The sequence below is a fragment of the Xiphophorus maculatus genome, chromosome 1, assembly GCF_002775205.1.
Source record: "Xiphophorus maculatus strain JP 163 A chromosome 1, X_maculatus-5.0-male, whole genome shotgun sequence".
NCBI lineage: Eukaryota > Metazoa > Chordata > Actinopteri > Cyprinodontiformes > Poeciliidae > Xiphophorus > Xiphophorus maculatus.
In genome coordinates, this window is record NC_036443.1 from 3,546,813 (window position 1) to 3,560,775 (window position 13,963).

Below are 13,963 nucleotides of genomic sequence, written 5' to 3' on the forward strand. Positions count from 1 at the left end.
AGATATTTAAAACATTGCTATCTTCTCTGTTTAAAATATGTCAGAATGTGATTGAGTTAGCAGCTATTCTACCACAGAACACTTTGTGAAGCCTGCAGGAAATGAATAACATCCCAACACCATGATGCTAACAGCACTGTTTAAATGTTTTGTGCAGTGTTAAGAGTTCCAAATGACCTTGCTGCTTTGTGTTGGTCTGTCATAGTTTTGGGCACACTTCTGCTAATGTGCTAATTGCAAAGCTAATTTTTTGTTCAGCACTATTAGTGCATTTCTTGACTTTCAAATGTTTAGCGAACTTTGCATCCGCTATGCAAATTTTTCCAGTTACATTCTGACGCTCCAATTTACTGTTTGGTAAACTTTCAGTTGAATAAAATTTGACAACCATGAGGTTTTGGTTACTGACTGCGAACAATTCTTCAAGTAGTTATTATGAAGTGACTGTTTACACAGCAGTTCCCTCTCATTGTGTTCTTTTTCATTTTCCCTCACTAACTTGATTTCAAACAGGAAACAGGAAGAAATTAAGGACAAACACTAAAAATCAAGACAAACACGAATACAGTATCAAAGGACATTATAGAAAATGTACATTACGAGGTAAAAGTTAAATTGGTGTTCAGGGGTTGTAGTCTTTGAAGGACAGATATCATTTGAATTGAAGAGCGCTTTAGCATTAGCTTCCACTAAACACTGTGTGTGTGTTTATGTTGTGCCTTAGCATTAGCAGAACCAATGTTTTGTGATTAGTGCTTTATAGTTAGCATAACTGACACTGACCTTTTAGCTAGCAGTGCCCCCCATTGAATCACATAAACGCCCAAAGCACTGTTAGCACCGTTTTATTCCTGAATAATGAAAGACTCTTCTTTTTGTAAAAATCCTGAATAAAATGTTGTCTCTGAGAGGTGTGTTTCAGTCTACTTTGCAATTTGTGGATCATCGCCTGCTGTAATCCAGCATAACATGACATTATATGCACAAGCTTGTAAGCAAACACAGCAGATCCACTACGCTGCACTTTTAATGTAAAATGACTAAGACAAACATTGCTCTCTGAGATGTCACTGCTTTCAATTTGCTCCTTCACCCCTCATTCTTTTTCCCCCTCCTTACTTTCTACTTTTTCTCTTTTTATCCCTTAATCATCCTCCTCTCCTACTCATTTATCACCCCCTCCTCCTCTTTACTCTAGTCTTCCCCTCTTGCTCTGAGTACACTGCTCCAGGCTGACTCGATGTGAGGAGACAACATTGCTAATACTAGTTATAAATACCCCCTGTTGTAGTACAGTACAGAGAGGCAGCCGGCTGCGGCACGCACATTCCAGACTGTAGCAAACATAAACAAGCTGTTGTCATGCATTTGCCTCATATCGCCAGGACAACCTTTTTAACACAGAAGAAAGTTGCAAAATTACCAGACAGAAGTTGTTTTAAAGGGGGAGTATTATGTAAAATCTATGTTTTTTTTTTTAGCTTTATATCAAGTTATTTCTTCATCAAAAACACACCTGGAGTTTTGTCTTGATTCTTTCATGCATGTTTAAGCAATTGTTTAATCTCCCATGGCAACCATCCAGCTCTGCAAATCGCCTGGGAGGACCTAGCCCCACCTTCAAGGCACAACTCCTCCAGGGAGATCAAGCTTCCGAGTTTCTGCCTCACAGAGCAGCCCTCCCCTGCAGCCCCCCCTCCTGCCTCCCCGCTCATTCAGACTAGCCAGCAGCAATTAGCAAACACCTGGTGGTATTGCAACATCTGCTGAGCTTATTGTAGGAGCTTCTTCTCAGTGAAATGCTGGTAAAAAGGTAGTTAAAGGGTTAAAAGAGGAGCCATGTTATGACGACTACCTGAAGGCAGAGTTTCATGAAGAGCAGGAGTTTAAAAAAAAAAATCAGAGGCCCAATTTCAAGGCGTTAAATTGGAAGGCAAAATATTTTCTAAGTCATATTTGATATAAATGGATTTTTTTAACAACTGAAGTTAACATGGTCACTTGATTGTGTTATAAAATGGCACTACGTGCCTGAAAAATACACAATACTGCCTCTTTCACTTTCTGTGACATGTCAGCTCCATAAAGGGCTATTTATGTTGAATACATGATGCATTTGTATGCAGGAGCGCTAACTCCTGCATACAAGGATCTACATGGATGCATACAATCACGCATCACTGCGTCTTTAATGCACTCATGCATGGTGAAAGGTGCATGTACGCAGACACTAACCCTTCATTTGTGACTCGTACTCCGCCAGGCTGCCCTTCTCCCTCCTCAGCTTTCCATGTGAAGTCATCATCTTTAATCCGCCGACCCTTGACCTTCCCTCCCAAAGCCCTTGCTCCTCAACCTCAGCTTCTGCTGCAGCCCTGTAATCTTTGACCTTTCCCCGTTGGCCTCCCTCCCTCTTTTGCCTTCTTGCTCTACAGCTGCAAGCGGCGCGTCGGCATCAGGGTTGATAGACGGTTCTCAGTAGGGTCGATTTGTCCATGGAGTTCCAGGGTGGGGGGGGGTTCCCTGATCCATAGGTGAACGGGCCTGAGAAGAAGACGAAACAGAGAGTGCGATTAAAGACAGAGCTGATACGGTGACAAGAGGGGCCGCGAGGGACCCAGGGGGGTTACTCAGATCAGAGCGGAGAAAAAGAGTCAGAGGAAGAGGGCAAATGAGATCAGGGTGACAAGAAAGGAAAGGGACAGTGACACCAGGGAAGAAAGACGACCAAGACAGTAAGAGAGCAGAGTGATGAAAATGAAGCATGAGGGGGATGGGGGGGATGAGAGGTGATGAATAACGGCGGTAATAAAAAGGGCATTCGCCGCCTCGAGGTCGGTGGCTGGGGATGCCCGTCAAAGCAATACTTCAAAAAAAAGCTGGGAATTAGTATTATTGGGACGTAAGATGAGAAAATTAGCAACCAAAGAGCCTGAAACAAACAGACCTTTGGTCTGATTTGCCTGTGGTGTTAGCACATTACTGCACTAAAGACGCAAGAATTGAATCAGAGTGAAATATGATTCTCGGAGTGAAAAAAAAAGAAGTTTTCTGCAACTAAGGAATGACTCCTGGAAGACAGATGACCTTTATGTGGAATATATTAGCACATCATAACACTGTGGTTACCTCTTTCTCATTTTCAAATGATGGTTTTAATTTATCAATGATCTACTCTGGGTCATCCAGGGTTAGTAGCAGTCCCACCGCTTTAATGAGCTGGCATCAGTTTAAACATTTCCAAGCAACTTAAGCTAATGATATGATATGCTAGTGATCATATAAATGACAGTAAACATAAATGTGTACTTGCAAAATTCAAGCTAAATTTCATAAAAATGTTTTTACTTTATGCAACAATTAGACTTAATAGAGGTGCACCGAATACAGTTTTCTGGTCAATTATTGATCTTCAAAACGCCTGACCTGCCTATTCCCATTTTGGCCGATACTAATTTGTTTTGTCAAAAATATAAATATAACAAAGAAAGTTGACGAGTTGGTGACATTGGGGCGACTATTGTTAACTGGATATGTGCAGACATGACCTGGTGGGCTGGTCTGTCAGAGCAGAGACAGTGATCGTCATTTAGACATTTGCTGAGGTAGAAAAGATCGGTGGATAAGATCGACTTCACATGAAATCACTGGCCGAGATCCGATCTCCCAAAATTAAGAAAATCAGCACTGATAAATTGTTGCGCACCTAATACATAGTACTTGTTCTTTCACTTTTCCTTGTTAAAATTATATTTTGTAGCACAAAAACTGAGGAAAATCAAATCAATAGCAGACACACTGAAACAAAAAACTCTACACTGAAGAAATAGCAAAGACAATCCTATTCCTCCTGCTACGTTTGAGGTATTACAACAGTACCAACAGCTATCATACTTTCTTCTTCTGCAAATTTCTGTTCAGCTTTAACGTCATTCAGCCATTCATTTTGTATTCCTGCAGGGTCAATGGGGGAGGAGTGCTATCTCCAGCAGTGCAGTGGTGTATACATTGGACAGTTCATCAGTCTTTCATGGGGCAACACAGAGAGCAATAGGACAGTGGGACCAACCAAGCAGGCCTCAATTCAATTGAGTTTATTTACATAGTACCAATTCAACTTAAAGGCTGCGCTGTGAAGCAAAGTTCTGGTTTGAATTCCTGCCTGCTGTCTTTCTGCATGTAGTTTGCATGTTCTCCACTTTCCTGTGTGGGTTCTCTGACTTCCTTCCACAGTGTGAAAACATACAAGGTTAATTGGTCTGGCCTGGGCCCCCCTGAATCATCTACATTCTGTCTTAGTGTGGTTGCCACTAGATACATCTTGTTTTAATTAGACCCGTGTGCTTTTCAGTGACATTGTTATTTTTTCTCTCTCTCTCTCTTTCTGCATGTGTAGAAGCAGACTTTGTGTTTCCCTCTTTCCTTTTTAACCCACCTCTCTTCCTTTTGTTTTTCTCTTGTTTCCCTCCCTGTTTCCATTGCATTTGAAATGCAGTTTTAAATAAAGTTTTTCATCTACGTCAACTTGATAAAGCTCTTTCTGCGGCTTTATCGAACTGAGCATTGTAGCGAAAGCTGTAATGCTCCTATTATGAAAGTAAATCTGTTGGACTTCATCTTGGCACTCAGACAGCAGCTCTGAGTGCTACACTGCTGGACAGGTCATATTTAAAAAGTCAGTGTGTGAGTGTGTGCATGCATGCTTACCCTTCCTGTTTGTCTCTAAGTTGCCCTGAAATACACTGGCGACCTGCTGCAGGTGTAGCACACCTCACATCTCTTCCTATGACAGCCGGAGATAGGCTCCACGGTTAGGGAAATATAGACAATGGATGGATGACTTCAAATTCAATGTAATCCTAAGGAATTCTACAAGCCACAATCCAGAATGGTCCAGATTCTTTCCGGATCAGTCAAATTAATTCCAATGCACACCAATCACTCATATTAGATACAGACCAATTAAATCTACATTGCTTCACAATTTAGTCACACTCAAGTGATCATATAATGCCAGCTTGAAAAGGTTTGTCAATGTAAAGTCAATTCATTTAAAGCAACTTATTAACTTTGCAGCAATCCCTCTTCCTATGTAAGCATGTGGAGATGGTGGAAAGAGGACAGAAGGGAAATAAAAACTCAGCCCCTGTGTTACAGGTGCCTTTGCCACCCTAGTGACCATGGACATTTTCTTCAAGTTACAATCAGCAGGTCGTTGTTTACTTTGAAAGCTGGACTTTTATAGCCTATCCACATTTGGCCTCAACAAAAAACAATGACAATCAGGCTCTGAGAGACCATTCAATCAACCCCAACCAGCTGTCAACCACAATCTTTGCGTCATTCAGCCTCACTTTCACATGTCTATTCGACAGAAGCGTACGTGTGTGTACACTCACACTTGAAAGCAATTTGGGAAGACATGCAACATCAATGTGTTTGGACCATATGAGGAAGTCCTCAGTGAAATCCACACAGGCACCTCAGGCTGCATGAATGAAGGATGAGATAACAGGTTTGTTATAAAAGGTTTGTTATTTTTAAAGACTGACAATGTGTGGTTTGATTTGGTCATTCTTTTAGAATTAACACATAAGCAGAGACATAAATACACAAACTTCAAAGCAAACAGACATTTTCACTTCTCACATCCTGTGTCTCAGTGCGTCATGGGTGTCAAGGTGTATTGCTTTCATTGACTCTAAAGCAGGTTTTGGACAACCAAACCAAACCATCTCCTGCAACAAACAGGTTCTGAGTTGTCTGCTGTAAGTCCAGGAAGGTACGTTGAAGCGATCCAACAAGAAAGTGGAGAACAAAGATGGCCTCAAACGTCAGCCTCACATAGCTGAAGTCGACCACCTTTTCTTTAAGTGTTCCATGAACCGTACTCTCGTTTCCTCTTCCAGGACAGTGCGGTGGATGTGAGTCAGACATGTTTCAGCGACGGTTTCAGAAGCGGAGAGTAAATGCAGAAGCGGCACAAATACGCGCAAAAGAGATTTCTGCGAATGAGGCGGCGAGGCGAAGTCTGCGGAGGGGCTTCGTCAGCGTGCGACCCCAATCTTCAAAGAACAAAACGGAAGTAAATGATCTGAGAAAGAAATAGGAGGGGGTTGTGGGAGAAAGAGATCAGGAGGAGGGAAAAGAAACAGCTCCAAGCAAAAAAGGCCAGTGAGGACAGAGAAATGGAGGTTATTGGAGAGCAGCTTTTCATGCTTGAAGTCATGGTTAATGAAAGAAGAAATGTGATACCCACAGTGAATATGAAGTAAAATGATGACAAGAGAGGAAATGGTGCATCATGTACACTAATAGATCTTTATTTCCATGGAATTTTCTACCAATTTCTTCAGAGGAAGAAAACAGGAATACCAAGAACAAGCAACAACAAACGGGGACATTGTGTCAGATATTACGTCCTGATACTCTGAGGGGATTTCCTGATGCGGCCGACAGCAACACAACCCCCTGCTTTGTTGACCGCGTACTGTAATTTTATGCTGTGGGTATCTTTGAAGAACATTTAGCAAATTTGTTCAGTTCTTCCAGAGCTCTGTCTCTTAGAAGCAGCTTCCTGTGAGAATCAAATCCTCTTCTCACTTCTCTGAAGCCCTGCAAACTTCAGATAGAGCCAAACGTAGGCTGTGACAAACTGAAAAGGATGGAAACGAATTTCTGTCGGTCAGATGATCTTGTTTCCTGGAAGCCGCGACACTTTTGGGGAAAATAAAGCGCTTGCCTGCTGAAGAGGACTTGACGCGTGCAGGTGCTCGAGTATCGTCTTGGTGACAGACGTTGCAGGAGAGCACTGAAATGTGAATGAAGATGTCGAACTTGGTGTCCTGCTAATTGGTGCTGTCAGCCACACGTCAGCTGGAGACAGGTGTGATGGCTGCCGCTCCGATGGATGGATGGAAGTGGATACTGTAGGTGCAGGCAGAGCTTAGACATGGTGAGCTTATTGTACTTCAAGCTGATTCGGGAATCAGTGAGACACAGCATCGCAAAAATATATTCGCGCCCTTTGAACTTTTTCAGATTTCGTCCCATTACAACCACAAACTTCAACGTAGGACTGGAACAGTTAATCAGATCAATCGTGATGAATTGATTATTGAAACAAACGTCAACTAATTTAGTAATATTTTCAATTGTTAATTGTGAACTGGAGTATACAGACTCTAAAACATGCCATTTGCTGAAAGAACGACTCAGAGAAGGAATTAAGCCAAAACTGAAAAACAAATATATGCATTTTTTTTTAATTTAAGGTTAAAAAAAACTTTTTCTTGTAAGTATGTTATACCAAGAGATATTATGTAATAAAAAAGAAAGAAAGGAAAAAAATTCAGAAGAAAAAGAAAAATTATTACTTTCTGATGATCATGTCAGTTCATGCATTGATATAATAAGCAGAACTGCAGGATCTACTGAAGTCTAGATAACAGTAGTAAAGAAAAAGAGATATGAGGTCAGGCTGGAGTTAAAAATGTATCAGAGTGTCTGCAGATGGCACTGTGATATATAATGAAACATAAAAAATTATGCACAGATTTACTGGAAAATTTATCTGCACCAATTTCCTTAATTTTTGGAAATTGGTCTAAAAATCAATCACTGTCCTTGTCTGCTCTCCCTTAGAGAGGTTTGACTGACAGACCGGCCCACCAGGTCATGTCTGCACATTTTCAGTCCACAGCAGTCACCCCGCTGAGTTAACTTGCTGTATTTACCGACATTTCAGACAAAGAAAATAGGCATTTGTGCAAATGAAACTGCCCTTTGCTGAAGTCCAGAGAAATGTTGTGTCTCATGGCGCTTCAGTGCTAACAGTGCAATGTGTTGATGGGAAAAAATGATGTGCATGACCTCCTGCTCTGCCCACGTCCCGGTGTGTTTAAAGCATAAATCTCCAAGCCGGAGATTGTCTCTCAACACTACATCACATAGCCAGAGCAATAGCCAGTTGTGGCCAGCATTGCTTCACCTGATGAAGTTGTACAAGAAGTTGCTCAAATGACCCTTTTAATCATTTGTTTGGCAACATTTCGGGTTTCCAGTAGAGACAACAAATGGTGACGTGGTGACAGACATGAACAATACATAAGCATGACGTCCTAAACAGCAGTGCAAGGTGTTCAGATGCTGAAGGAGGCAAAAAGCATCACTAAAACAACCGATGGTTCATTGTCGTGAACTCGGTATTGTGTTTCGTCTCATCTTGTGAGTTTTAGACGTTATTACTTCTTTACGTAACTTGGTAAAACCAAGCCTCTTGTTCTATTCTTCACTTCGTACAAAGGCTCTGGATACTCTGCTTTTGAGAAATGATAGCGGCCTGGAAGCATAGATTCCATAGTAAAGTTTTTCCCAATTGCTAACATTTGGCCATGATATATGTAATGTGCCAACTCGATGTTGGCACATTACATATTTCTTGTATGAAACTTACAAGAAAATGCATGTGCTGTAAACAACCATCCCCCACTGCCATGAAGGAACTTTAATTGCTCAGTATTTTGGCCATCACTGACTCAATTGGTTCATTCACATCCTCTTCTTGCCAGACTGATTGGCCAGGATGAAATTCATTGTGATAAATCAAGCTCAATAAAACAACTGAAGGGAGACGAGAATCAAGTGGAATTGCATAGGAAGGCAATGGACAGGCTCAACCAAATACTGCCCCTTTATTTTCAGAAAATACACACAGGGAAAATACAATTTAAGTCCCAGCCTCTGGTGCTTTGTGGAAGATGTTAATGAAGAATTAGAGAGGAAAGGTTGAGATGGCTTGGAAATAACCAGAAGATTCCTGGATGTAATGATGGAAGAGTAATAATATGCAGAGAGTTGGTGTAAGTTGACTAGATGAAATTGAATCAGATGAGCCACTATGGAGACCCTTAAAATGAGAAGAACAAAAAAATAATCACCAGATCAGAAGAGGATGTTCAATCAAAACATGCTTTACTGCTGAGAGGGATATGTGTTGCATCTTTGTCGAAGCTACTATGTAAAACATTGTCACACAACTAGAGGTGTCCTAGCTACTTATTGACTAATGGATCTTTAAGAACCTTAAAAAGTTCACCAGACTGCCCTTCAAAAGGCAGAGCACCTTGAAATTTGGGCCCACAGCAGATTTCATTGACAGCATTTTGAGAATCACTATGTTTCAGTGTATGAAGACACGAATAAGCAACATTTATCACCGGAAACAGGAAGCTCTGTCGTCTTGTGCCACCACAGCCTTTCACTCCTGCGCAATCAGCAGAGAATGACTCTGTTCCTTCACGCTTTCAGAAGTCGCTTAGGCCTCTGATCTCTGCTAAAACACGCCTCCGGCACAAGTAGTTACAGATATGCGCTTAATACAGAACATGCAATAAATTTTGAAGATGTTGACTTGATACGGATTGTAAAACATTGAATTTTTTCTGCATCACACGCAAGGCATAAACTGCCTCTTAGATTTGGACTTGTTCCCTGTCTGCAGCAGTTGATGCCAGGCAGTTTATAAAGGGTTCCAGTGTTGTCGTGACATGCTTGACTTTTAATGCAGAGCAATATAGGCAATGTTTATGAAACGCATACCTGATGGTATCAGTAGAGAGCAAACACGGGAAAAGAAAACCGAAATGAAACAGATGGGTCAGTGTGCCAGAGTAGGCAGGCCCACTGGACGCATCGATCTTTCTGGTACAGCTCAAAGCTTGGATTCTTCTTCAGTATTGGAACGTTCCCAAAGTGAGCTGAAACACAGAGCTTGATGATATCTGAATCTACTGTCAGTTTTGATCCTTGTTTATACTGTGTAGAAGGATGAGTCAGTATCTCTCAGAGCTGTGATGCACACACTGTACTATTAGGATATAAATACTACAAATATGCAGTTTCTTTTTTTGTTTTTGCTGTTTTAGAGTTAGATTTCTGTTAGCTAGTTCATCGGTCCATTGGCAATCAAATTTTTGAATGTTTGCACTAAAGGAATACTGAACCATACATGTGTTTCATTCAGTGCCTTGTAAAAGTATTCACACCTCTTACTTTTTTTTTTATATATTTTGTAATGTTACAAGTACAGCTTGGACTTTAATGTGTAAATTCTGATTAATTAATTAGTTATATTTAGGCATTAAACATTTCAATGCAATTAATCAAACTTTTTAAAATTTACATTCAATAGTCCAGAGAGGGAACCTTTGCATTTGCGTTTCTGGTACGCCCCCACATCTGACGCACAAGCGACATCCGCTAACAACATCGATGGACGACGAAGCCGCTTCTCTCAGCCCACTGGGGGTTCATTTTTGCTTTGATCTGATTGGACACTGGAAAAGGCTGTTTTTGTGCTCAACTTGTCTAATAGGAATTAACCTATCAGTGAAGCTATTCACGCCTAAAATAGTAGCGCAATACTAAACATATAGCAGCTAGCACCCAATGCTAAAGTTAGCATCCACAGGCCGCCCTTTGCACCAATCAACAACAATAAAGCAATAAATATCTTGGTTGTTGAGCTTATTCAATAATTTAACCGCAAAATAGTTTTTGAATTGAAAATATTGCTTATTTTTGTCAAAATATGGTTTTCAATTAAAATGGAAATAATTACAGGGCCTGCAATTAACTCCATTTTAAAAAATGACCAAGTCCCACCACAAGTTACAACCAAAAGAAGGATCCTTCAAAAAATGGAGGACATCACAGACAACACTCCGCCCTTTAAGAACCTGTCATACAACAGAAGAGTGTCTTCAGTCAGAGACTATTTCAGATTTACTGTAATACAGACTGCTACAGGAGATCGTTCCCACCCACAGCCATCAGCATCCACAACAACTGTATGAGGAAAAGTGCATAATAAGAGCAACAACATTTACTTTCCCCTTAAGTACTTTTTAATTGTGCAATGGAAAAATTGCAGCAAATTTTGAGTACGATGAGTTTATTTGTATTAGTAGTTGAGACCGCAACGTCCTGAAAGGACTGTCAAAAGCTGAACTTCCTGGTCTAGATTCAAAACACTGTCCAAAGAAAGACATGAGTCTGAACACCATCCCTGAAATAAAATAAGGTAGTGGCAGCATCATGCTGTTTGAATGCCTTCTTCAGGGTTTGATGATGAATGGAGCTATCCATCCATCCATCCATCCATTTTCTGTTCACCCTTTGTCCCTAATGGGGTCGGGAGGGTTGCCAGTGCCTATCTCCAGCTACGTTCTGGGCGAGAGGAGGGGTTCACCCTGGACAGGTCGCCAGTCTGTCGCAGGGCAACACAGAGACATACAGGACAAACAACCATGCACACACGTAGGAAGAATGTAGAGAGACCATTTAACCTGACAGTCATGTTTTTGGACTGTGGGAGGAAGCCGGAGTACCCAGAGAGAACCCACGCATGCACAGGGAGAACATGCAAACTCCATGCAAAAAGACCCCAGGCCGGGAATCGAACCAAGGACCAAGGCAACAGTGCTACCAACTGCACCACTATGCAGCCTGAATGGAGTTAAATACAAGAAAAATCTTTTGGAAGCTACCAAGGATGATTAATTAGATTTTTTATTTACTATGCATCATTTTCCTTCTACTCGCCAGTTATGCATTATTGAGCCGTCACATAAAAGTCCAGTAAAACACATGTAGATTTGTTGTAATGTAACAAAAAAAATGTGAAAGGAGGATTTTTTTTAATTTGTTTTCCCCAAATGGCCAAAGCTGTGCTTCCAACTCCTGATCCAAATTTGGGGACAAAAAAAAATATCAACATCTTGAGTTTCCAGTTATGTCACAGATGCCACTCGCAGGCTAACCGCCACATGACGGAAGTGGGGCAGCTCTCAATAAGTAACACATGATGCACTTCATGCGAGTGCAGCAAAAAGGAGGCACATGCAGCGCAACAAATGTGGCTCACAAAAAAAAAAGAAAGAAAAATAGAGCTCGACACAAGGTGGAGGAGGGAGGACAGGACGGTGTTAGCCTGCAACCTTTTTGCCTTGTTGCTCTTTCAGGTCAGGGATTTAAATCTAAATAAGGTTGCTCATTTTGAACCATAGAGCATGTGTATGAAATCAAGGTACACCATGATCTGACAACCAGGAGTTCTGTTGTAAATTAGCTAAAAAAAAAACAACAACAAAAAAACTAGTATTTGTTTAATCTTTGAATATTGCAGTTTTTCTCCTCATCGTCACTGTTGCACGGGGGAAAGGCAGCAGTTCGCAGCACGCGTTGCTTATCTGCATCTTTTTATTGCATGCACAGTGTTGATGATGAGGGCAGGGATTTGATGGGGGAATTAAGGGCTCCGCAGAAAAACAACAACAACAAAAACAACAAAACAACAGCAGCGTGTTGAATTCTATGTGCAGTTTTTGTTTGCTGTGAATGTGACCATATGGTTAAGGCAGTGTTCATACAAAGGCCACAGGAAACACCTCAGGATAATTACACAAGCATGTAAACACACAATCTGAAAATGGTGCACACGTATTACATAAGTGGTAAAAAAACAAAAAACAAAGTGGAAAATAGGATGCATTTAGAAGGACTTTATTACAAATAAACGTCTCTCACTCATACTCTGTGGATCACACACACACACACACACCCACACACACACACACACACACAGGTTGTTATCATAACCAAGCAGCATGACAGCTGTACATACCTTACTTTGTGGTCCTCCTCTGCCTCTTTCTAGCTGTTCCTCTGCTCTTCTCTTCTCATCCCTTGTTTTATTTTCGTATCACACACTTACGCTTACACACACACACACGCACACACACGCAGGCAGGCAGGCAGGCAGGAAGGCAGGCGTGCTCACACAGAGCGGAGTGTGTTTGAATCTGACAGATTTCTCCCAGCTCAGTACTCTTCTCTCTCATTCCTCACACACACACGCGCACACCCCCTCACACACAAACGGCCCTCCCCCTCCATCTTTCAAAATATGCCAGATAGCCTCTCTGCTCACGCCAGAGCAGCGTCTCTCCTCCCACTGCCGTACGCATCAGTGAGAAAGCCCCAACCCGAGCCCAAGCCACGCCCCCTCCCCTCTCCAGTCCCCCTCTCTCCTCTCCTCTCCTCTGGGCGGCTATAAATACTGCTGCTGCTATGAATACACCATCTTTCTCCCTCAGCATCTCCCACTCTCCCTCCATCCATCCTTCTCCTCATCCTTCCTTCCTTCCATCCCGCGCCTGCGCTACCGTTCCTCCATCTCTGCTCCAAAACCTGCTTTCCGACGATGACCTTGTGTTACCACAACAGCAAGATGCAAGTGATGGCGAAGGAGAAAGAAAGAGCGACGTTTCCCTGCAGACTTGTTTGTTTCTTCTTTTCGAGCCGCCCGTCTCCCCGCGTTTCCTGTCTGTGACAGCGGATGTGTTCCTTTTTTTAAAAAAAAGAAAAAAAATCTCCTGACAGCTGCACTTGCAGATTTCACCATTTCTGGCTCAAAATATAATCCAATCTGTGCACATTATTAATAGTTGCCTGTGTTACTGCTGCTTCATAGCAAAATAAGAATGTGGAAGCAAAATAAAAAAACAAGTGCCAATGTTCAGTGGATAGAATGTGAACTTTCAATGCAATCAGCAGCATCCTGTCTTCTGCTTCTAACCAGGCAACGAGGTTAACCCAGCATCTGGTTTACGTGCACCGAGGGCACACTTAAGACGAAATCAAATCTTCGCCTGCAAGGCCGCATGGCATGGACACAATTAATCCTAGCGCTCATGCAGCGCCGTGGTTGTAATAACTTCATACGTGAAACACGAGAGCAAGACAAAGGGCTTCTCTACCTGGCCGGCAGGACACAGAAGCATTTCTGCTGACGTGCCCCTCTGATGCTGGCAGACGGAGACAAGCCACAAGGCTGCCTGCACACAACCATATAGGGCAACTCAGCCTCGCATCTTCTATGTTAGTCTTTCCATTTGTCATA

General features: G+C 41.9%; 1 protein-coding gene across 5 annotated transcripts in view; it reads right to left on the bottom strand.

Annotated features, from left to right (window-relative positions):
* LOC102224175 (SLIT-ROBO Rho GTPase-activating protein 3-like) overlaps positions 1-13,010 on the bottom strand; it is a 35,629-nt gene extending 22,619 nt beyond the window's left edge. For 4 of the 5 annotated variants that reach the window (XM_023332482.1, XM_023332470.1, XM_023332476.1 and 1 more), the window contains exons 1-2: positions 12,686-13,008; positions 2,236-2,544 (exon numbers count right to left, since the gene is read on the bottom strand). In XM_023332482.1, the coding sequence (XP_023188250.1) occupies positions 2,236-2,305 (70 nt within the window). In that variant the 5' untranslated portion in view covers positions 2,306-2,544; positions 12,686-13,008. Of the gene's footprint in view, positions 1-2,235; positions 2,545-12,685 lie in introns of all 5 variants that reach the window. The other variant, XM_023332492.1, reaches the window with a different exon arrangement.
* Positions 13,011-13,963: the final 953 nt, after the last annotated feature.